Source organism: Petromyzon marinus, chromosome 60, assembly GCF_048934315.1.
Source record: "Petromyzon marinus isolate PM22_M1 ecotype Great Lakes invasive population chromosome 60, UKy_Petmar_22M1.pri1.0, whole genome shotgun sequence".
Lineage (NCBI taxonomy): Eukaryota > Metazoa > Chordata > Hyperoartia > Petromyzontiformes > Petromyzontidae > Petromyzon > Petromyzon marinus.
In genome coordinates this window covers 6,078,137-6,100,662 of record NC_133726.1, presented here as the reverse complement: position 1 = coordinate 6,100,662, position 22,526 = coordinate 6,078,137, and the positions used below count along the sequence as shown (strand labels likewise).

At 56.3% G+C, this 22,526-nt stretch overlaps 1 protein-coding gene and 1 long non-coding RNA gene across 2 annotated transcripts in view; one reads left to right on the top strand and one right to left on the bottom strand.

Moving 5' to 3' along the window:
* LOC142905982 (uncharacterized) overlaps positions 1 to 16,540 on the bottom strand; it is a 22,912-nt gene extending 6,372 nt beyond the window's left edge. The window contains exon 1 of the long non-coding RNA XR_012930012.1: positions 15,611 to 16,540. This is a non-coding gene — a long non-coding RNA (uncharacterized LOC142905982). The remainder of the gene's footprint in view (positions 1 to 15,610) is intronic.
* LOC116955501 (uncharacterized) overlaps positions 1 to 22,526 on the top strand; it is a 27,040-nt gene extending 4,514 nt beyond the window's left edge. Inside the window, exons 2-6 of the mRNA XM_032976631.2 lie at positions 11,291 to 11,803; positions 13,779 to 13,976; positions 15,455 to 15,633; positions 17,870 to 21,110; positions 22,220 to 22,526. Of these exons, the coding sequence (XP_032832522.2) occupies positions 11,291 to 11,803; positions 13,779 to 13,976; positions 15,455 to 15,633; positions 17,870 to 21,110; positions 22,220 to 22,429 (4,341 nt within the window). The 3' untranslated portion in view covers positions 22,430 to 22,526. The remainder of the gene's footprint in view (positions 1 to 11,290; positions 11,804 to 13,778; positions 13,977 to 15,454; positions 15,634 to 17,869; positions 21,111 to 22,219) is intronic.

Below are 22,526 nucleotides of genomic sequence, written 5' to 3'. Positions count from 1 at the left end.
ACATGTCTGGATTCGACAGGAGTAAAGTTGGACTTGAGACCAAATGGACTGACGAACAGACCTCTGGAACCTAACTCGTTCGTAAGTAGAGGAGGCCCTGTACCACGCAGCAGGGCTTCATATCCCAATATTTGTCACGTCGCTGGTAGACTGGCGTAGGCGGCACGTGATGAAGAGATAGCCAAAGCCATCTCGAGGTGTATACTCAGGGGCGGAGCCAGGATTTCAGGCCGGGGTGACATTCAACAAATTTTAATTTCACGAATGTTTAGAGAGTCAGGCTGTTGAACTAGACGCCATCGGTTGGCGACACACGCTCTGACAATGCAGTTGGCACGGAGTCCGCCAGACCGAGTGTCGTACACTTTTACGCAGAATGTCACCCCTGTCACCCCCCCCCCCCCTGGCTCCGCCCCTGTGTATACTGGATGTGGTGTGTTGGTTTTGGAACAAACTTTTCCAGTCACGGTATCAGACAGACCCGGCTGAAATTAATCGCCGTCAGTGATGATAATAATAGAATATGAGAATATGTACACACGCAGCACTTTTGGCAATACACTCCCGGATGACAGCCTGTGCAGTTCAATGAGGGCCATAGATGTGGAAACATAGAACTACAGTACAACGGTGGAATTACCTGCACTGTTCTCTACCACCCACCGCGTAGCTCTGTGACAACCCATTTGTGCATGGCGGTCGTTCGTCCACGCACTGTCGAGGCTCAGCGCTGCTTGGCTTGCAAATTTTGATATCAGGGGCACTCTGGGCGATTGTTCCACAGGGCAGTGGTGGAAGTGTGAATGTAGGAGCCAGGGTATGAACCTTCTGCGGCCTGCAGCAGCAGCAGCCCATGTTTATGTACTGCAACTTCCCCTCTGCGGAGACGTCTCGGCATACGAATATGAATAATTCTGACCAGTGGCCGGTATTCATGCTCGGTGTATCTGAGAAGTGCCGGTATGAAATGCCATCGCCTGCCGGCCACATTTCAACCACTGGTCATAGGCCAATAATAATATGAACGTGGCTTGTTTATCCAAGAGAGCCTCACCAAATATTAAGATGCATTTTTTTTTTAGGAAGGATCCAGCATTGAGATATTCGGCTGTTTTCCTTTTGCGTGGCGAGTGTGAAATCCGATGCGTAGAGATGATAACACTTGAGAGGTCCGCACAGACAGTTTATATTAACCCACTCGCTGTACTGCCATTCCCTGCCTAGCTGGCAGCCTAGCAGGTTGGGAGTTTTGCAGCACTTGGAGATGACTGCGTGACACACGCTGTGGTCCACTGCCGGGCACTTAGATCACAGCCACGCGTCACCTTCGCATTATAGACTACTAACTTACAGCCCTTTGTCAAACCACTGCTGGACGAGGGCCTCACCATGTTGTCCCGGTCCTGGAGGAGGAAGGGGGGTGATTGTTTGACCATACATCACCGCACCGGAGTGGCCAGAACCGGTTTCGTATGTCGCTCGCCATTGCGGCCAGGATTCGAACTCGAGTGATTCGGGGCTTATGTAGTCGTGGCGTCCTAACCACTGCCGTCACACAGCCCCAGCCACCTCCACAGCCCGGCAGGAACCTCCAAAGCACGAGGTGGGCAGCCGACGCACGCGTGGCCACCGCACACGTGGCCACCGCACGCGTGGCCACCGCACACGTGGACACCGCACGCGCGATTAATGCCGCCCTGCTAAATAAGGGCTTCGTGTCTGCGTGCACAGGCGCCTAATAATAATTCGCAGCCGATCCTCGAGCAAAGCGGGCTTCTTTTTTTTATTTTTGTACGGAGCTCGCCGGCTCTTAGCGGCTCGCGGGCAACGACACTGTACGTTTCGCGGAGCTATTTAAATGGACAACGTTGAAACTGTAGCAAACAAATATAGCGGGGGGCCCCGTCGCGGCCCGCCGCCGGAAACCCGATGAGGCGGCTCGCGTGTCCTTCGCGGAATTCTTTTGGAACGGGACGTTCGAGAAAGGGCCTCAGTTTTGGCGCGCCGTGCGGTTGCTGGGCAACAGTGGAATTGGCTCGGGAGCGTCGATCTGAAAGGTCTGGAGTCGTGCCGGGGCACCCGTTCGGGACACGCGACGCGAAAGTCGCCCTGTACCCCACGGCCTGCCGTGTACGTGGACGGGTCGGGTCATGGGGCGATGGCGACGCGGTGAACGTGGTCTGACCTGCGCTCCGAACGACCGCCCGTAAAACTCCTTGGTTCCAACTGACCTTGCGGGTCACCAGTAGCTTAACTCGCGTGGGGGCACGGGGTGCCTTGGCCTCAGCTGGTGACCAATGCTACTGATAATGTAGACACTACACCACTGATAATGTAGTTACTACGCCACTGATAATGTAGTTACTATGCCACTGATAATGTAGTTACTACACCACTGATAATGTAGTCACTACACCACTGATAATGTCGTCACTACGCCACTGATAATGTAGTTTACTACGTCACTGATAATGTAGTTACTACGCCACTGATTATGTAGTTACTACACCACTGATAATGTAGTTACTACACCACTGATAATGTAGTTACTACACCACTGATAATGTAGTTACTACACCACTGATAATGTCGTCACTACACCACTGATAATGTAGTTACTACGTCACTGATAATGTAGTTACCACGCCACTGATAATGTAGTTACTACACCACTGATAATGTAGTCACTACGCCACTGATAATGTAGTTACTACATCACTGATAATGTAGTTACTACGTCACTGATAATGTAGTCCCTACGCCACTGATAATGTAGTTACTACGTCACTGATAATGTAGTTACTACATCACTGATAATGTAGTCACTATACCACTGATAATGTAGTTACTGCATCACTGATAATGTAGTTACTACGTCACTGATAATGTAGTCACTACGCCACTGATAATGTAGTCACTACACCACTGATAATGTAGTTACTACACCACTGATAATGTAGTTACTACGTCACTGCTAATGTAGTTACTACGCCACTGATAATGTAGTTACTACACCACTGATAATGTAGTTACTACGTCACTGATAATGTAGTCACTACGCCACTGATAATGTAGTTACTACACCACTGATAATGTAGTCACTACACCACTGATAATGTAGTTACTACGTCACTGATAATGTAGTTACTACACCACTGATAATGTAGTTACTACGTCACTGATAACGTAGTTACTACGCCACTGATAACGTAGCTACTACGCCACTGATAATGTAGTTACTACACCACTGATAATGTAGTTACTACGCCACTGATAATGTAGTTACTACACCACTGATAATGTAGTCACTACGTCACTGATAATGTAATCACTACGCCACTGATAATGTAGTTACTGCACCACTGATAATGTAGTTACTACGTCACTGATAATGTAGTTACTACGTCACTGATAACGTAGTTACTACGCCACTGATAATGTAGTTACTACGTCACTGATAATGTAGTCACTACGCCACTGATAATGTAGTTACTACGTCACTGATAATGTAGTCACTACGCCACTGATAATGTAGTCACTACGTCACTGATAATGTAGTTACTACGTCACTGATAATGTAGTCACTACGCCACTGATAATGTAGTTACTACGTCACTGATAATGTAGTCACTACGCCACTGATAATGTAGTCACTACGTCACTGGTAATGTAGTTACTACGCCATTGCGGGTCGCCCTTGGATACCCACGGATACCCGACCTGATGCAGGACTCTCCTGCGAGGCACGCAGTCTCCGTTCATACTCAATGGACGGCGGCGCCGGTTTTAGTCGTGGTCTCGGTGCGGTTGCTACCACCGAGGTGAAAATAACTTGAACTTATCATGGGAGGGAGAATATCTCCACAAGTTGTCACCGTGTCTCGTGCCTGGGGAGGCTATAGAGACTCCCCGAGAGACCCATGTAAATCGCATATACGCCTATAGACTCGCATAGAGCCCCCACAGACTCGCAGATACGACGTGTAAATGCATTGCCCTGAGTGTGCATTCTTGCACAGCTGTCAAAAGCAGGAATTTTATTATCCTGGAAATACCGAAGGGATTCCCCAGGATGGCAGCTACTTCAACAAGTAAGATGTTCCGGGAAAACCAGGACGGGTGGCAACCGTAACGATGAAGCTACCATACGGTAGATATATGGCGTCTGATTGTGGTCGCGCAGTTTGATTGCTTAGGTGTGGACCCGCTATAAAATATCTGAGCCACCTATTCTGGTATTGATCATTCGTGCAATTGCGGGGAGTATATAAGCAACGACGACTACTGGACGTAGAGCTCTAGTTTAAAATCAATAAATGTACTGATTCTGAGTATCCATGACATTTCTGACGGAGTCGTGACATTGTGGAACTTCTCGGCAGACGTGTTGCACGCAGCCGGGGCAATTTCACGTTCGTGGGACGTCAGCGATAGCTAATACGAGTGCCCGCGTCATAAGACGTGAATGATGATGTGGATATTATTAACGTGACACAAAATATATACTTTAGCAGGAAAACGAGCGGTCTACCAATGTATTTGTAGAATTTCCCATCACAGAGGCTATAACAGGGGTGGTGGGGGGAACCTTTTCTTTCGTGAGAGGCGAATAGGAATTTGAAATATCAACTATGGGCCACGCATGAACACCCACCCCCTGAGCCTTGTGGCAAATTGGAATCGGCCGTACTCTTACTGAGCGTGCTAAAATTGGCGCGGCTAAGACGCTCACAGAGACGGGTAAATATTTAGGGGGCCGTTTCTCAGCCGTCGGCTTTGCGCGGTCGCAGGCCGCGTGCGATTAGGCTGCATAGTGCCGGCATGTGCCGCAGCCTTGGTCTATAACAACGGTGACACCGCGGGACCTAAAGCCAATGTTTTCCACCCACGTGGCTTTTACTCTCGCTTTGCCAGCGTTCCTAAAGGGCGCCCGCTCGCGTGCCCGCGCGCTCATGGCGTTTGAAAAATAATCTATTTTTATTTTATCAGGTTAAGGCCCACTGAGCTCTGTAGCTATTTTTCAGAAGCGACCTGGCCGCAGATAGTTCAAATATGTGGCTTATCATCGTCACGTGGACATTCGTAGCAGCGAAATACTCTAAACGCGCGATGTTAATTCTAAATGTGGAGTGAAAAACCGGAGGACCCGGAGAAAAATCGGGGAGAGAGAAACATGCACACTCCAAATATACAGCAGGCGTCAGGGTCGGGATCGAACCCACGAGGGAGTTAACATATTACCACCGTGGCGGTTACGGTGGCGAGATGTTTGATGTGCCCTTCACTCGTCCGCGGGCACCCATGGCTCTACTAGCGCCACCTGCCCCTGCTGCCTCCCACTGGACTAAACGAGGTGCCTGTACCCTGGCCGTACCTGTTGCCCCCCCCACTCCGCCCTTGCAAGGAAAACCGACTCCACGTGACCCCCCCCTCCCGCCACGCTCCGCAGGCTCCCCCGTGCGGCCCCCTTCACCCCGCGGCGATCCATCACGCTGTCGTCGGCGCAGCCTCCCCACTGAGGTCGCGCCGACGCTGATCCGTCATCCGCATGTGCTAGGGTTGCCACCTTCAGGGCACAACAGAAGAATCCCCGTACGTCTCACGGATAGGAACAAGGTAAATAAGTGGACAGCACGCCCCCCTTCCCACATCTGCCCCGACACATAAATAATACGGATCTACAGTAAAACCTTGGATTGCGAGTAACTTGGTCTGCGAGTGTTTTGTAAGACGAACAAATTTTTTTAATATTAATTTGATAAACGAGCGAGGTCTTGCAATACGAGTAGTAGTATAGACGCTTTGTCTGCCGAGCGTCACGTGATCACAACTGATATACTAGTGCTTTGATATACAAGTGCTTTGGATCACAAACACGTTTCTAGAATGAATTATGCTCGCAATCCAAGGTTTTACTGTATTTTTATAATTTACATCCCGTCGGCCAAGCGGCCTTCTGGGAGTGTAGTATTTATTTATCTATCTGTCGGCATCGGTTTAACAAAAGCAAATTGGAAGGTCTATTGTCTCCTCATTTATTTGTTGCTTATATTCTCCGCAATCGCGTGACTGAAAGTTGCGTTGTCAATGCCATGAGTGGGGAGACCTGATTGACCGAAGGAGATTTTCGCGGTCGGTATTTTTTAAATCAACATTTCGTTGTTTTTTTTGTTTGGGTCAGGTCTCGTAAGTACAGAGCACAAATGTTGTCGTACACCAGTCTTCTTGTAAGGCCCGCGGGCCACTGGCGGCCCCTTGTGGCCTTTAGTGTGGCCCTTGACGTGCAGCCCCTGACGTGCAACCACCGACAATCACAAGTGAAAACACCCTCCCATCATCATCGTGCTGCTGTCAAACTACCCAATGGTTTCAAATGTGTGTCGGCCCTCACACACTGATGAGGTCTTATCGGCGAAAGTGCCCCCCCCCCCCGCTCTCTGAAAATGTGTGAGGAACACTAGTGTACAGGAACACACGCGAACTCAGTAAGACTCGTGTGAATGATAACGGCTGTTGCGGATGTAACGATGTACTGCATCTCGCGATGCAGTACATCAATACATCTGTACGATGCAGTATTGATGTACTGCATCTCGCGATGCAGTACATCAATACATCTGTACGATCTTCGATTCTCACATTTTGAAAATAGCTCCCTTTATTATAGCTCATAGCTCCATTTATTTGGTATAGCCCTGTGAGCCATTCGGCTCTTGAATCGGGTGCAACCGCAACAAACAAAAAACATGAACAAGAAAACATCTTAAAGTGATCATGTGACTGTCCAAACAGAAAATCCAGGAGAAAAAAACATCAAAATATTCCTGAGATAGCACCGTACACCAACGCTGTGTGCAAAAATCCCAGTGGGATGCAAGTCAAACAACAACAACCACAAGAAAACTAAGATTAAGGCCATCAGTCTAACTCCGTACTACAATAAACAAAAACATGGCCATCTTCATTAGCAGCGGCATTGACATTGCCACCATCAGTTGTTGCGGTGTCATCAGCGGCATTGACATCACTGTCGCCTGTATTAGCATTATCATCATCAACAACATCAGCGTCATTGAGCCTCTGGGGTGGGTGGGTGGGGGGTCTGTCTTCGTCGTTGTATGAATGAAGTGCACTGCCGTACACCCTCTGGTACCGGACACGGCCAAACAAATCAAGCTGTCTCGTGAACCGTGACGATTGATATTGTGTTCGGTAAAGTGGCCTGGATGTTGAGAGAGTAATTCACTCCAAAATCTCACTTTCTTATGAACGAAATGAGGACAAAATAAGGAGAGACAGGTGTGGCATGCCGATGTTTTTTTTTATTTAAACAGCGTTCCGGACTTTTCCGACTAAAATGAAGCACTACATTAAGGTGTACATCCGTCTGTGTACACAGGTGTGTGAGAGAACACAGGTGTATGTGTGAGAACACAGGTTTGTGTGTGAGAACACAGGTGTGTGTGTGTGAGAACACAGGTGTGTGTGTGAGAACACAGGTGTGTGTGTGAGAACACAGGTGTGTGTGTGTGAGAACACAGGTGTGTGTGTGAGAACACAGGTGTGTGTGTGTGAGAACACAGGTTTGTGCGTGAGAACACAGGTGTATGTGTGAGAACACAGGTGTGTGTGTGAGAACACAGGTGTGTGTGTGAGAACACAGGTGTGTGTGTGAGAACACAGGTGTGTGTGTGTGAGAACACAGGTGTGTGTGTGTAGCTGGGGTGGTGTGGACCACTGGATGGGTTCCACAGGATTGGAAGGATGCCTTGGTGGTTCCCATCTTTAACAAGGGGGACCGCACAGACTGTAATATGTCAGTCCTCAGTGTGCCGGGAAAGGTCCTGGCAAGGTTTATTCAACATTGCCTTGCCAGGCACGCTGAAGAGAGGCTTGCAGAGCCCCAATGTGGCTTCAGGAAAGGGTGATCCTGCAAAGATGCCATATTTTCTGTCTGTCTGCTACAGCAGAGGTGTAGGGAATCCAACAAGCCCTACACTTCTGCTTTATTGACCTGGTCAAGGTCTATGATACCATCAGTAGGCTTGGGCTCTGGGTTGTTCTTCGTGCTTTCAGAGTCCCTAACTCTCTGCTCACAATCATTAAGGACCTTCATGATGGTGAGCAGGCCCGGGTGAAACTATGTTTCCGGGAATCAGAGCCATTCCCTGATCACCTTGGGGTGCGACAGGGATGTCCTCTGGCTCCCACATTATTTAACATCTATTTCGACGACATAGTCTGTGAAGCCTGCGATGGCTGTACTGGTGGGAGGCTGATCGATGCCCGGGTGCGGTCATGGGATGGCTCCTTCTTGGTAAACTCCCAATTAGTGATGGGGCAGTTGTGGAGAGAGTGGAGAGTTTCCATACCTGGGCAGTGTGTTAATGACCGGCTCCGGTTTGACAGCAGAGGTCTCACTCTGAATCAATCGAGCGGCATTATCTTTTCATCGGCTGTGTAACACATTTTGGAAGCTACCTGGTCTGTCGCTCCACACAAGCTTCGGGTCTTCTCAGACATGGTCATGCCCTCCCTTTATGCTTGCAAAACATGGACCCCCTAATGGAACATCTTTGTCAGAAAGAAACATTTAGGCTGGCCTGCCTACGATCCATCCTGGGTTTAACCAGGCTGGATTGTGTGAGCTCAACAAATCCCTGAATGATCTGGACAAAGTCCCATCGGTGAGCTCCTCCGGCAGACAAGGCTGCATTGGTTGGGTCATGTAGCCTACATGCCCAGCCACCGCATGCCTAAACAGCTTTTGTTCAGCCGGATAGAGGGGGGCTCAACGGGCACGGCACGGGCTAGAGAGGAGATGGAGTGATGTGGTACAAGAAGATGTGGAGCTGAGTGGACTTGCCGGTGACTGGTACCAGCGGTGTCAAGATCGGCCTCTGTTGAGGAGGCTGGTGAAGGACGCTGCTACTGGACAGTTGGAGGCAGTCACCCTCCAGCAACAACTGAGGGCAGAGGAACGATGCTCACAACAACGAGCGGAGCGCTGGGCAGCTAAAACACAAGTTGGTACAGTAGGGGGCACAGGTGGTGTATCGGCCAGTCATCTCAGTCAGTCGACCCATGGCACCTCTTGTCTGCCCCATGACCTCCTGCCAGCGGGCGTTTGACACTTCACGTGGCCTTAATGTGCACATAGCCTGGCACACGTGCCGTGGTGACGTCACCGCCACTTAGTGGCAAATGGCGATTGTTGGTTGGGGGGAGTGGCAGTGTAGTGGTTCGCGCACTGCGGCACAAACCCAAGTTTAATTCACAATAACGGCCACCAACACCAGTGACGATTATCTGAATCGGTCCTGGGCCTCCCCTAGGTCGACCGAGCCTGATATTAGTGCCTGGTGCGACATGTACACGTCGCCACTGGTCAAGCGTGGTGCTGGCCACCCACCCCCTCGTGTGCCGTGCCGACTTTCATAGGTGCTTGCTAACAGCATTTGCCCCAACAGTCTGTTAAGGCTATACGGGGGATGTTTGTCTTTGTGGGGTGGTAGGGGAGTGGTAGCGTAGTGGTGAGCGCACCGTGGCACGTACCCGGGGACGCGAGTTCGATTCCTGCTCGCAACCAACAACAGTGACGAATATGAGTACCTGGTGCGGTTTGAGAACATGGGCACAGGGGAGACAAAGGCGGACGGGCATTATGACACCCACACCGCTTCATGCTCCGTGGCAGCCTCAAAAGGTGCTCGCGAACGGCACGTGTCCCAACAGCCTGTGTATGCTACACGGGGGATCTTTGTTACATAAGTGTGCCAGGTCGTGCGTGCGAGTGTGCGTGTGTTCCAGGAATCTATGGTACATATCTCACCAAATTGGGGCGCTCGCCCCAGTTATATCAGAATGCCGTGTGAGACTCGCGGAACGAAAGGCATTTTTTAATTCATCCGGGCGTACCCCGAAAAACAGGTCATCACTTTTTTGGACATTGGACTGATTGATATGAATGAGCGGTGGCTTTTTTGGTCACTCAATCGCTGCTCCTCCTCATCCTCCTGGCTTTGTTTGGAAGTTTGTGATTGTGGTCTGGCATGCGTAGGAGACCTCATGGACTCAGCTCTTTGTTGCGATAACTGCTTTGTTGTTTGTGCTTTTCGTTTTAGTGTCATTTATTAATTTGTTTATTCATTTAAAAATTTTGCTTGGTAGTAGCAGGGTTTTGATTTGCTTGGTAGTAGTGGCTTTATATGGGGGTTGGTCCTCATGTACAGCTTTATAGGGATGCTATAAGCATGAATAAAACAATAGAACATGAAAGTAATATTATCCCACACTCGCCCGGTCGCGTAATCTCTGGGCCACCGCCACCGCTCATCACCCGGCGGCTAAAACACAGCGGGCGTCACACCAGGCCGCTTAGGCTGCCGAAGGTGCAGGCCTGTGATTGGCTGCTCGTGCTCCTGCCTGCACCAAAACGAGCACTAGAAATCCTCCTCCAGAGGGTCTTTGGCCTACTCTTCCACGCTGGCCAAACGTGTCGGAGGGGGGTGGGGAGTATCCACATTTTACCGCAACCGCACCGTGCACGCGGGATCTGCCAATCCACTAACTGCGCCGTGCCCGGCGATGCCTGCTTGTGGTGGACAGAGGTGGGCTCCGGATTGCAAGCCCGGTGCGCCAAGCATTACATCGCGGCAACGTCCGTTGACGCCACTGCTTAGTTGTGTTGTTGGGTACCAACACCTTCAGCAGGCGGAGAGAAGCGCTGACCGACGGCTAAATATACCCGTGACTGGCGGGGGAAAGAGGCTGCCCTGCTGTATTTGGGCTACGGAGCTGCTGATGAAGATGATGATGGCGGTGGTGTGGTAGTGGCGGCGCTATGTAAAAGTTTCCCTCGCTCTACGCGGGTTCGGTTTGTGCGATTTCATGCCGTCCAGGCGGCGAACCTATTTCTACCCAAAATTCGCTCCATTATGAGGTTTGAATTCACTCGCACGCGGCTATGCGGTCGGACTTGGAACAACATTGCATGTGTTTTGTATGTGCTACTAGGCAGGCAGCTGTCTCACACAGATATGCGCAGATATACACACACATACGGAGATACGTACACACAAATAGAGTTCCATAGAGATGCATACACAGATGCTAACACACGGAGAGACATTGTTTGTGTACTTTGCTCGCTACACGGCAGGCAGCTGTCTCCTCGTGCGGCTTCGCTTTGCTCGCGCCCTTTTTTGAAAAGCCACTACCACCACCACCGCATAGAGCGAGGGAAACCTGTCTAAGCAAACCAAGCAGTCCACTTCCGTGCCACCCGCAGCCACGCTCCGGCAGCGGCAGCGGCAGCGGCAGCGGTAGCGGCAGCGGCTCCGAGATCGTCCAATCGGCGCACCGGTCGCGCTCACGGCAGCGCGCGGGGATCCGCAGCCAGCGCCCCTGCTCCAGCCAATCGGACGAGTCGTCGAGCCCCACGCCACCGGACGTGCCGCGAGGAGGGCGGCGGCGCAGCGACGGCGCTGGCACCGGCGCGGAGCTGGGGGGAGACGCCGCCGCTCCCTTCCTCGCCGAGCGTTGGGCTGAGTTGGCGGTGGCCGGCGAGCACACCGACACGGTGCGCAGGCGGCACCGGCACCGCGGCGGGGACGACCACCACCAGCACCGCGAGCGACAGCGGCGGCGGCACCGGCGTCGCCGCGGCAGCGGCGGCGGCGACGACGACGACGACGACGACTGCAGCGATCGCGCCCAGGGAGAGGACGCCGGGAACGCACGGCAGAGGCCGTCGAGTGGCAACCTCCTGCAGCTGCTGAGCGTCCTCGAAGGGGAGATTCAGGTGAGGTCATGGCGCAGCGTGGTTGGCGTGGGCGGTGTTGCATTGTGGGCCCTGGCGCAGCGTGGCGCAGCGTGGTGCAGCGTGGTTGGCGTAGGCCCTGGTGCCACGAATGAAATAGGGGTGGCCCCATGTCCAAGTGAACTCCCCCCCTCCCCCCCCACTCTGTGTATCTCGGCGCTTGGGCCCCTCTGGCCTGCGGGCCCCGGTGCAGTTGCACCTGCCTGCACACTCTGAATAGCTGTGTCACTCACTCACATAGAGACCCATAGACTCTCACAGAGACCCATAAAAGCCACGAACTGACATTGGAACGACAGACTCGCAACTGCACCAGGAACCCAGGGACCTCCACGAGTATTCAGTGGTGAGTGGTTATCCAACCAGCTCTGTACCCAGTTCTGGCCCACACCTCCACGATTATTCAGTGGGGAGTAGTTATGCAATCAGTTCTGTGCCCAGTTCTGACCCCCACCTCCACGAGTATTCAGTGGTTATCCAACCAGTTCTGTGCCCAGTTATGGCCCACGCCTCCTCGCCAACCCGCACTGACCAGCGTGACAAAGTGAGGTCAACCAACTCCCGCGACCTGCACGGCATGGGTTGGGGGCGGTCATTGTCCAGCAGTCCTCATGTTGGTTCACATGGCCACTGAAGAGCAACTGTGGTGAGGAGCAAGAGTTCTAGAGTGGTTTAGACATTCAGTTGGTTTATGAGATACAGTCATACCTCGGTATACGACCGCTTTGGAATACGTCGAATTTGGTACACGTCGTGTTTTGACGAGAAAATAATGTCTTGGGATACGACGTCTTGCTTTGGGATACAACACGCTTGCTAGAACTTGTATGGGTCGGGATGAGTCACCGCGTACCCGCGTAGACCCCGTTCACGGCTGAGACAAAGCGCAGCTCCTCAGTCTGCCTGTCCGGTAGATCTCGTTCAGTGCACAACCGTTGCTATATTTTTATTTCAATTTATTTTAATTTATTGATGCATTTATATGAATGCATGTATTGCATTTTAGTAAAAATAAGTAGTGTCTAACTTATGTTATACCACCCCATTAATGTGTAATATGCCATATAAAATAGAATTTCTTATACTCTGGAAGGGATTCTTTTCCTTTCCCTTTATTTCTTATGGGAAAGATTCGTTTGGTAGACGTCACTTCCGGTATAAGTCCTCCTACCTTCTGGAACGAATTAACGACGTATACCGAGGTACCACTGTAGTGAATTGCAGATCGACAAAGGCCCCCCAAATAGCCTTAACAGACTGTTGGGGCAAGTGCTGTTAGCAAGCACCTATTGAAGGCTGGAACGGTACACGAGGGGGCGGGTGGTCAGCACCACGCCCGACCGCCTTTGTCTCCGTAGTGGCGATATTTACACACCACACCAGGTACTTATTTTAGGCTGAGTCGACCTAGGGGATGCCCAGGACCGGTTCACATAATTGTCACCGGTGTTGGCCGTGAACCGGGAATCGAACTCGGGTCGCCGGGTTCGTAGCGCAGCTCGCTAAACAATACCGCTCGCCAGGTTTGTCTGAGAGTTGGTGAATTACAGACACACCCACCCACCCATTCACTCGCCCACCCATACACCCACCGCCTTCAAGTTCCTATTTGGGGCAGTGTGACGTTGCGTGGTTGATGATTTGCTGTTGCACACAGGGGAGAGAGTCTTTGATTTTCCGCTCGTGCATCAGGCATCCACATCTCCCGTGGCGTGTGCGTGTGGCGATCCGGTTAAGCGCTGCCAATTGTTTCCGCAGAAGGTCGAATCCGGGCAGAGTGGTGGCAGTGGCGGCGGTGACGATGGGTGTCACCCATCAGGCTTTTGTCGGGCGCGCTGCTCCAGCAGCGGTATCGTCAACCGGGGATCTCCACGTACTTGCACGCGTGCGCGACTCGCTAACGCTTGCCCGCCACTCACCGCCGCTCACCGCCGCTCACCACCCGGTTATGACGCAGGCGCGGGACGAGGTGATCGCGCTGCTGCGGGCGGAGCGCGTCTCGCCGGCCCGGCTCGAGGCTCGCTACGGCACGGCCGCCGGCGCCGGAGCGCTGCGCTCGCTGCAGAGGGACGCGGCGCTCGGAGACGGAGACCCGTCGTCCCGGCGGCACCGCGACGGCGACGGCGACGACGTCTACGAGACGCCCATGGCCGAGGTGACTCGACGGGGGGCGGCGAGGGGCCCGCGATGACCGCGTGTCGGCCGACGTCCAATGTGGGGCCCGGAGCGCGGGGACGTTGTTGCGTCGCTACGACGTCATGAGCTGACTTTGTCCCAACGCGGCTCCCATCGTGGCACCGGTCGATCATTACCGTGGGGGAAACGTTCCCGTTGCGGCAACGCACGGACGATATTCTTCTACGTCCCGGCTGCCACTTCCGCCGTCGTTTTGACGTTCTTCTTTGCTCGGAATCGGCGAATGATTAACAAGGCGGCCCGGGCGATAGAGCCTGTCGTGTTGCACGTGGCCGTTGATGTGCGGCACCTACCCGGAGCCACGACCGCGGCGACGCCCGTGGCCGAGGTGACTCGACGGGGCGGCGAGGGGCCGCGACGCTGACGATCACCGCTCGGTCGACGCCCGTTCTGGGGCCCAGAGCGCAGGGGACGTGTCACGACATCGCAGCGATGTTGTGCGTTTCGGTTTGAGAGAAGATTCCTCGTGAACCCCCAAGTGAATATGGGATGCCACGGTGGCGAGATGTTAACCACCTCGCCTGGTGTACAGGAGGTCGTGGGTTCGATCCCGACCCTGACGCCTGCTGCTGCTGTATATTTGGAGTTTGCGTGTCTCTCTTCCCGTGGTCGCGTGGATCTTTATCAGGGTCCTCCGGTTTTTCCCTCCATTTAAAATCGACGTGCATTTAGAGTTTGTGATAGGCCAAGCCAAAGCTCAGCGGGCCTTACCTGGTAAAGTAAATTGACTTTAGTTTAGAATAAGAGAATATGCGATGTCGGGCTTTTGGAAAGTGATGAGAACTCTGATTGGTGCGGCTAAGATGTTTGCAGTGGCAACTACTAACATGGTTTGCGAGGCACATGAAGCGGTAGGCCTCTTGGCCGCGTGCAATGTGATGTTGCCGGCTGTGTCCGGCCTGTGGGGTGCCCATAAGTTCCACACGTTGGGTTGCGACCTGTCCTGATTTCCCCAGGACCACCCTCTTGTTGAGGCAAGTGAGCTGCCATCCTGAGAAATCTATTAATGTCCGTTTAGCGCCAGATTTGACCGTCCCCATGTTTTGGCCAACCCCTTTTTGATCAACTTGGCCGGTTTTGCTTATCGGGTAAGTCTCTTAACAGCTTTATGATATTTTTATTTATTTATCTTGGATTGTTCGTAATATAGGGGGGGGGGGGATTTGGGTTAGATTGCGTAAATATAAATGTGTCGTTAAACCCGCCACCACACAGCAAATCAGTAAGGTTTGTCACGTAAACAGAACGTGCCAATTCGTTACTAGTACAGCACGCCGGTGTGTTGGAGAGCAAATCCACAACATTTACAATCCGAGTACGTGATTGTCTTAACCAGCGTTATCGTATACTGTGCATATATATATTTTTTGGGGCCATCAATTTCCGAGACCCTGGAGTTGCCGGCCATAAAAATGCCCGTTGCGTCTCCCCCCACAGCTGGATCGCGTGATCGCGCGCCAGCGGGAGACGCACGCCCGCGCCCTCCGGCAGCTGCTGCTGGCGCAGAGCAGCGAGCGGCGCTCGGCGCGGCAGCTGGAGGCGGAGCGGCACAAGCACGAACAATACATGGCGCAGAGCGACGATTTCACCAACCTGCTGGAGCTCGAGCGGGAGAGGTGGGTCGCTGACGCCCGTGGGTCCCCCGCCGCCCGTGGGTGGCCCCGTGAGGCGGGTGAGCGTTTCGCCCACCGCTCCTGCCTGTCAAACCGCCATTACCGGCGTCTCTCGCGGTCGTTCCCAATCGCTTGCCCGTCACAGACCCCTGGCCGGCGTGACCCCTACTAGCAGGCGGGATTCCTGTTTAATTCAGGAGTTGAAAAATTACCAAATTGTTATTGCATTTGCACGTCACGAGCACCGAATACATTCAACCGACACTGGACGGATACACTCGTCCCCGCCATAGGGATGTGTAATTTCTACCACTGGTCCAGGGCTGTAAAGAGAAAATGAGCACTGCCTTGCTGCTTACTTAATCATAACTTTGTAGGCCACATCTGCCGACGTATTTTTCTGCATATTCCTCAAATTAATTTACACTAATTGCGCATCGCGGCATGAGACGAACAATCAGTTCAGATCTCACGGCAGTGAAACCCTTCGTCCTTGACATGGGCTTCCACGGAAGCAGAGATACCCACGAGGCTATCTTTGAGAGATCCCTACTGGTGATCTCTGGCGCACACAGTAGGTGGCAGCACTATCCCACTAATATAAACTAAAATTTACCGACGGACACACAACGGGAAGGGGAGTAGACTCCAGGATGTAATGTTTGGATACATTTAAAGGACAGGAAAGGGGCGGGAGTTTCGTGGACGGACAAAGAGGGCGGTACGGCTCAAGATGAGCAGCGGGAACAGAGAAAGGAGCGGTGGTACAGGAGGAGGAGGATGGGCAGGAGGAGGAGGACGATGGGGGGGAAGGAGTTCGGAGAGAGACAAGAGAGATGGAAGGAGCGAGCAGCCAGTTACCCAGCTAGTTTGCAAGGGAGATCCGTGGTTTGTTCATTGCTCTGCCTGCTGCGTGTAATTTGCACGCAGGGCAAATAATGAACTCGCGCGCACGCAATTCGACGTGCAGTTCGCGAGCGTGGCCAATCCCGCGCGTCGTTGCTCGTCGGCTGGTTCGAGAACGTCGCCCCCGCACTCCGCACTCTCCGGCGCGTCTCCCCGGGATATCCCCCCGCGTGTTGTTCGGCGTGACATCCGACGTTTCACGCCACGCGCCGGGGAGATTCTTCGGCGACTGAATTTTGGTGGAGCTCGCCGTCTCCTTCGTGATTGCACAGCGCCCGCCCTTCAGCTGCAGGCACAACGGGAAACGCCGCCCGTGTGTCTGATTGAGGGATGAAGATCGCCGGTGTGCGGCTGGCAATTGTTTATGATCAAGGCCGGAGAACGTAAGCCGCTCGATTCGGGTTCCTGAACAAGCTCCCAGCACGGTGGAGCGAAACGTCGGGACACCGTGCCGAACGACGCGCGGCGTGACCCGAAAATGCGAGAGAGTGCGGCGCCTTACGCTGTGGCGCCAAGCCACATTATTCAGAACACGGACAAACTTTAGATTTTTATCCCACGTGGCTCCATCGTGGCACCGGTCAATCATTACCGCGGGGGAGGGAAATGTTCCAGTTGCGGCAACGCACGGACGATTTGCTTCTCCGTCCCAGCCGCCACTTCCGCAGCTAACGTCGCCAAGTCACACGCGCACGCGCGCCCTCGATGGTTATCGCCGTCGTTTGATTTTCAAAAATGTTATTTTTGTGTGCTCGGAATCGGCGAATGATTAACAAAGCAGCCCGGCGATAGCCGTCGTTTTGCACATGGCCGTTAATGTGCGGCACGTGCCCGTGGCCACGACCGCGCGTCGGCACAGCTTTTTGAGCAATAGGCACCCCGATAACAGCACTTGCACCCGTTATTTTCGAGCCGGCGGTCTCAGGAAGAAAAGAATCTATCGATAAAACATATTCAACATTTTTTGTATTGATTATGTATAAATACCGGCAACATTAATAGCAACATTAATAAAGACCATAATAAACATAATAAATATATTTACCCGAGCGCATCGGGTGGTGATGCCATGGCGGCCATGTTGCATGGGGTTGTCTTCCTGGCAGCTGATTGGCTGCTGCAGATGGATTTGATGATGTCATCCCTAGCAACCGCTGCCACGCCCACAGCATTGCAATCTCACTGGGAGACACCTGTATTTACGTTTAATGCTCGTCAGTTGTCTCTCGCGGTCTTTCGAATCTTGCTACAAACGGCGCCTGAGACTTACAACTAATTTCTCGTGAACATTTTCCACGCTTCGGTCTTCTGTCGTCGCGCGTGTCTCCCAAAGGCTGAAGCGGCTGCTGGACCAGGAGAAGGCGTCGAGCGCCGAGCGCGAGAAGCAGCAGGAGACGGCGGCGGCCACCCTGCAGGATGAGCTGCGCAAGCTCAAGTCGTTCTCGCTGCTCCTCGTCGACGAGCGCCAGGCCCAGGAGGCGCGCCTCGAGCAGCAGGCCGAGCGGCTCGCCGAGCTGTCGGCGCGCCTAGGCGAAGAGCAGGCTCGGGCCGCGAGCCAGGCCGAGAGGGCGTCCGCCGAGGCCGAGGGCGCTCGCCGGAGCGCCGAGGAGGCGGAGGAGCGCGGCAGGGAGGCGGCGCGGGCCCAGCGGGAGGCCGAGGCCCTGGCGGCCGAAGCCGAGCGCCGGGCGTGCGAGCAGGAGCGGCTGCGCGCCGACGTGGAGCGGCTGGCGGTCGAGAGCGCCGAGCTGCGCGCCGCCAAGGCGGAGCTGGAGGAGGCCCTGCTCAGCGGCAGCCAGGAGATGGAGGGCCTGCGCCAGCGGGCCGTCGAGCTGGAGTGGAAGGACGGCGAGGTCCGCGAGGCGGAGGAGCGCTCCGCCGAGCTCCGCGGCCGCCTGTTGGCCGAAGGGGGCCTCCTGGCCGAGCTGCAGGAAGAGCAGCGTCGGCTGAGGGCGCGGGCCGCTGAGCTGGAGCGGACCGGCGCTTCGGAGCTGAAGCAGAGCCGGGACGAGTGCCAGCTGCTGGCCGAGCGGCTCCACGCGGAGCAGGACGGCGCCCGGGCCCTGGCGGCCGATGTCGCCGAGCTGAGGCGGCGGCTGCTGGAGGCGGAGAGGTCCGGGGAGGCGCTGAGCGGCGCCGAGACGGCGCTGCGCGGGGAGGTGGCGCGCGCTCGGGCGCTGGCGTCGGCGCTCGCCGAGGATCGGCGGGTGAGCCAGGAGCGGCTGCGTCTGGCCGAGGCGTCCGTCGAGGCGCTGGCGGCGGAGCTGACGGCCGAGCGGGACCGGCTATCGGAGGCCAGCGGGCGGCTGATCGAGGAGCGCCGGCGGGCGATGCACGAGCGCGCGGAGGCCGGGGAGGCGCTGCGGCGCTCGCGGGAGGAGTGCGAGGCGGCACACGGCAGCCTCGACGTCGAGCGGGAGAAGGCCCGAGAGGCGGCGGCCCGGGCCGCCTCGCTGCGCGAGCAGCTGGAGCGTGCAACCGGCACCGGCGGCGGGAGCGACGGCGCGATCGAGGGCGCCGACGACGGCACCGACCCCGTGCGACCGCTGGCCAACGGTTGGTCGAACCGTGAGGCTGCGGTCGCCGCGGCGGCGTGGGACGAGAAGGCGAGGGGTCCCCACACGCCGTCCACTAACCGGCGCCGGGACAAGAAGCAGCTGGCGCCGCAGGATCGGGTCGAAGGCCGCGAGGGGCACGCGGCGTCGCTGGCCGAGGAGGTGCTGTCGCTGCGCCGCGAGGTGGCCACGTTCCGCGCGTCGCAGGCCCGGCCGGCGGGCGGGCCGGAGGAGCGGCCCGTGCTGTGGCGGCGCTGCGAGGCGGCGGAGGCGCGCGTGCGTGACCTCGAGAGCGACCTCGAGGACCTGGGCCGCGAGCTGGAGTGCTACCGCCACTACAGCCGCTCCATGCTGCGCCCGCTCCTCAGCCCCGTCGGGCGCAAGCTCGTGTCACACGCGTCGCTCTCCGACGCCTGCGCGCAGACGGGAGCCGAGCCGGGGCCGGAGGGACCCCCCGAGGAGGCCTCGGAGGCCGCTACGGTGGCGGCCGAGGAGGACTGGATGACGAGGCGGCTGATGATGATGACGGCGGCCGCCGAAATGGTGGCGCGATCCTCGCCGGCGTCGGCGATGGCGTCCCTGGAGCCCGGCGTGGGGCGCTCCTGGCTGCCGGCGCCATGGCTCAGGCAGGGCGGGGGTGACGTCGAGGCCACTGCCGCCACCGGCACGGCCGTCGGTGGCAGTGTCCGTAGCGCCGTCAGCAACTCCGCCAGTAACCACAGCATCAGCAGCAGCAGCACCAGCACAAGCGGGGGTGGCAGCAGCAGCAACAACATCACTGGCAAGTGCAACAACAGTGCGGATAAAAGTAACAGCACCAGCAACAGCACAATCAGGAGCAGCAACAGCACGGTTAACGGGAACAGCACCAGCAATACTATCAGCAAAAGTAAAGGCACAAGCAGCACTGTTAGCAGCAACAGCGCCAGCAGCACCACCGTCGTTAGCAACAGCACCAGCATCAGCGCTACAAGAAGCAGTAACATCATTGTCAGGAGCAACACCAGTAGCATCATCAGCAGCAGCAGCAGTAGGACCCTCTCCAGCAGCAGCAGCAGCAAGGGCGATGGGAAGCGCATGGGACCCGTGTACTCCGCAATGAGGAGGGTGGCGAGCGTGATGGACGTGAGTCGAGCGAGCTTGCAGCGGCCACTACAGATCGTCCTGGAGAAGCGCGACGCGCAGGCGGCGCTGGCGAACCTCCCCGGCGACGGCGCCAGGCCCGCCCGGCCGGACGCGGCCACGCAGAACGGCGCCGACGGACTGAAACGCCCATCGGCGACGACCGCACGGGACCACGGCGTCGGCGCCGCCCGGCGGAGCGAAGGCTCCCTGCGGGGGGCCGGCGGCCCGCCTGCCCTGCCCGTCCAGAGGCACGCGCCGGCGGGAGCGGCGCCCCACCCGCCGGCGCCGCCGGGGCGCGAGGTGGCGAGCGCCCCGTCGACGCCGAGGCGGGCGCTCAGCCCGCAGGCCGTGGTGGAGCGGCCCGGGCGGCGCCCGCACGCCGAGAGGCCGCGCTCCCTCGCCGTCGTGCCCAGCTGCGCCGGGAGGATTTTCAACGGCGCCCCGTCACCTCCGCCCGTGTCGCCGCCCGCCTTCGCCACGCTACCGCGGTCAAGGGCGCGCACCATGGAGGGAGGTGACGGCGGCGGGGGGGGCGGCAACATGGCCGCCGCCGTCGTCGCCGTGGTGTCGCTCGAGAGCCGCTCGCTTGCCACCTCGCCCGTCTCCACCGCTGCCAGCGCCATCTCCATCGCCACCACCTCCACGCTGCGCCGCACTATCTCGGCACGTGGCGGGCGGGCGGATGTGCCGCCGACGCCGCCGGTTAACGGCACACCGACCGCGGCGGCGACGGCGGCGACGGCGGCGAAAGTGGCGGCGACCGTGGCCGAGGAGACGAGGATCCAGCTGCAGGTCGGGCCTCAGTACCGGCGGCGGGCGGCTGGTCAGGGCTGCGACGGCGCTGCCGACTGCACGCCGGTGGACGGCAACGTGTGCGCGCCGACATCGACGCCGTCCGTGAGTGGAGCTGCTCGCTGTGCGGGTTGTGTCGCGGTGGTGCCGGGTGGCTCCAGAGAATCCTGGGTTCCAGTTTCAAACCCAGGATTCTCTGCTTCTGAGTTTGTGGTTGAGCTGGTTTCTCGAGTGAGTGCGGCGAGTAGTGCGGCTGATTGATTCCCGCTCACGGCCAATGCCAGTGAACCGGTCCTGGGCCTCCCCTAGATCCACTCGGCCTCAAATGAGCACCTGGTGTGTTGTATAAACATCGCCACTTTGGAGACAAAGGCGGCCGGGCATGGTGCTGACCACCCCACCCCCTCGTGTGCCACGTTGGCCTTCATGGATGCTCGCGAACAGCACTTTACCCCAACAGTCTGTTGAAGCTAAGGGCGGGGGATGTTTTGTTTTTGTGGTTGCGCGCGGTGCCAGGCTGCAACTACAAACGACGCGGCATCAACTCGCGTTCCTCGCAGAGCGCGAGTCCGCGGGCAATTTGCGATCGTGACTTTTTGCTTCGGTGACCTTCGCTGCTTGTTCTCGTGGCAACGGATACGAGTGACGTAGAATATTTAGCTCCGTCAACACCCCACCGCTTCGGGTTGCTCAACTGCCCTGTTTTCCCCAGGCACCGTCCTGGGGAAAAGTCCTAGTATTGGCTGCAATAATAATAATAATCCACCACTCCAGACGATGCATTTGCATGTATGTATGTTGAACTTCTTTCGCACGGTACGTAGCCAACCGTGGTGATCGGAGGTGCGGGGGAAGGACAACAAACTAAATACAAAAAGCAGTTCTAAAGAAATAAGTTTTCAATCTAGATTTAAAAGTGCATAGCTCCAGTGGCTTCCTAAGGCCGCGGAAGTGCATCGCGCGGATCTAAATCAAGGATGACCGGAGGTCGCGTGATGATTTATGCTCCTTGCATGCAGCTCTCCCCTCTCCCGGCAACGTGAGATCGCCTTCTTCCCACGACGCGGCCCACGGTGATCTCCCGCGTCGCGGCCGGCGCCTCGCAACCACCGCCCGCGACGGTCGCGTTGCATAACGGCAATGTCCTCTGCCGCCTCCCCCCCCCCCCCCCCCCACAACCGCCTCCCTTCATGACCTCTCTCCCCCTCGCGCAGGTGGAGACGGACGGGAGCACGTGCCGCCCCTGCCCAACGCGCATCCCCATGCCCCGCGGCTCCAAGGTTCCCCGGCCGCTCTCCGCCATCGTCTCGTTCATCGCCCCCACCATCGTCTCCGAGTCGGCGGTGGCGCGGGGTGGCCCCGCCGGCGGCGGCGGCGGCAAGGGCCGTCAGCAAGCGGTCGTCGGTGGCGCCAGGGAGGCGTGACGGGCGGCCCTACCGGCGCGGTGCTCGCGGACGAGCGACGGTCGAACCGGAGGGCGACGGCGTGGGGGGGGGGAGGGCGGCCCGGAGCCGCTGTGCT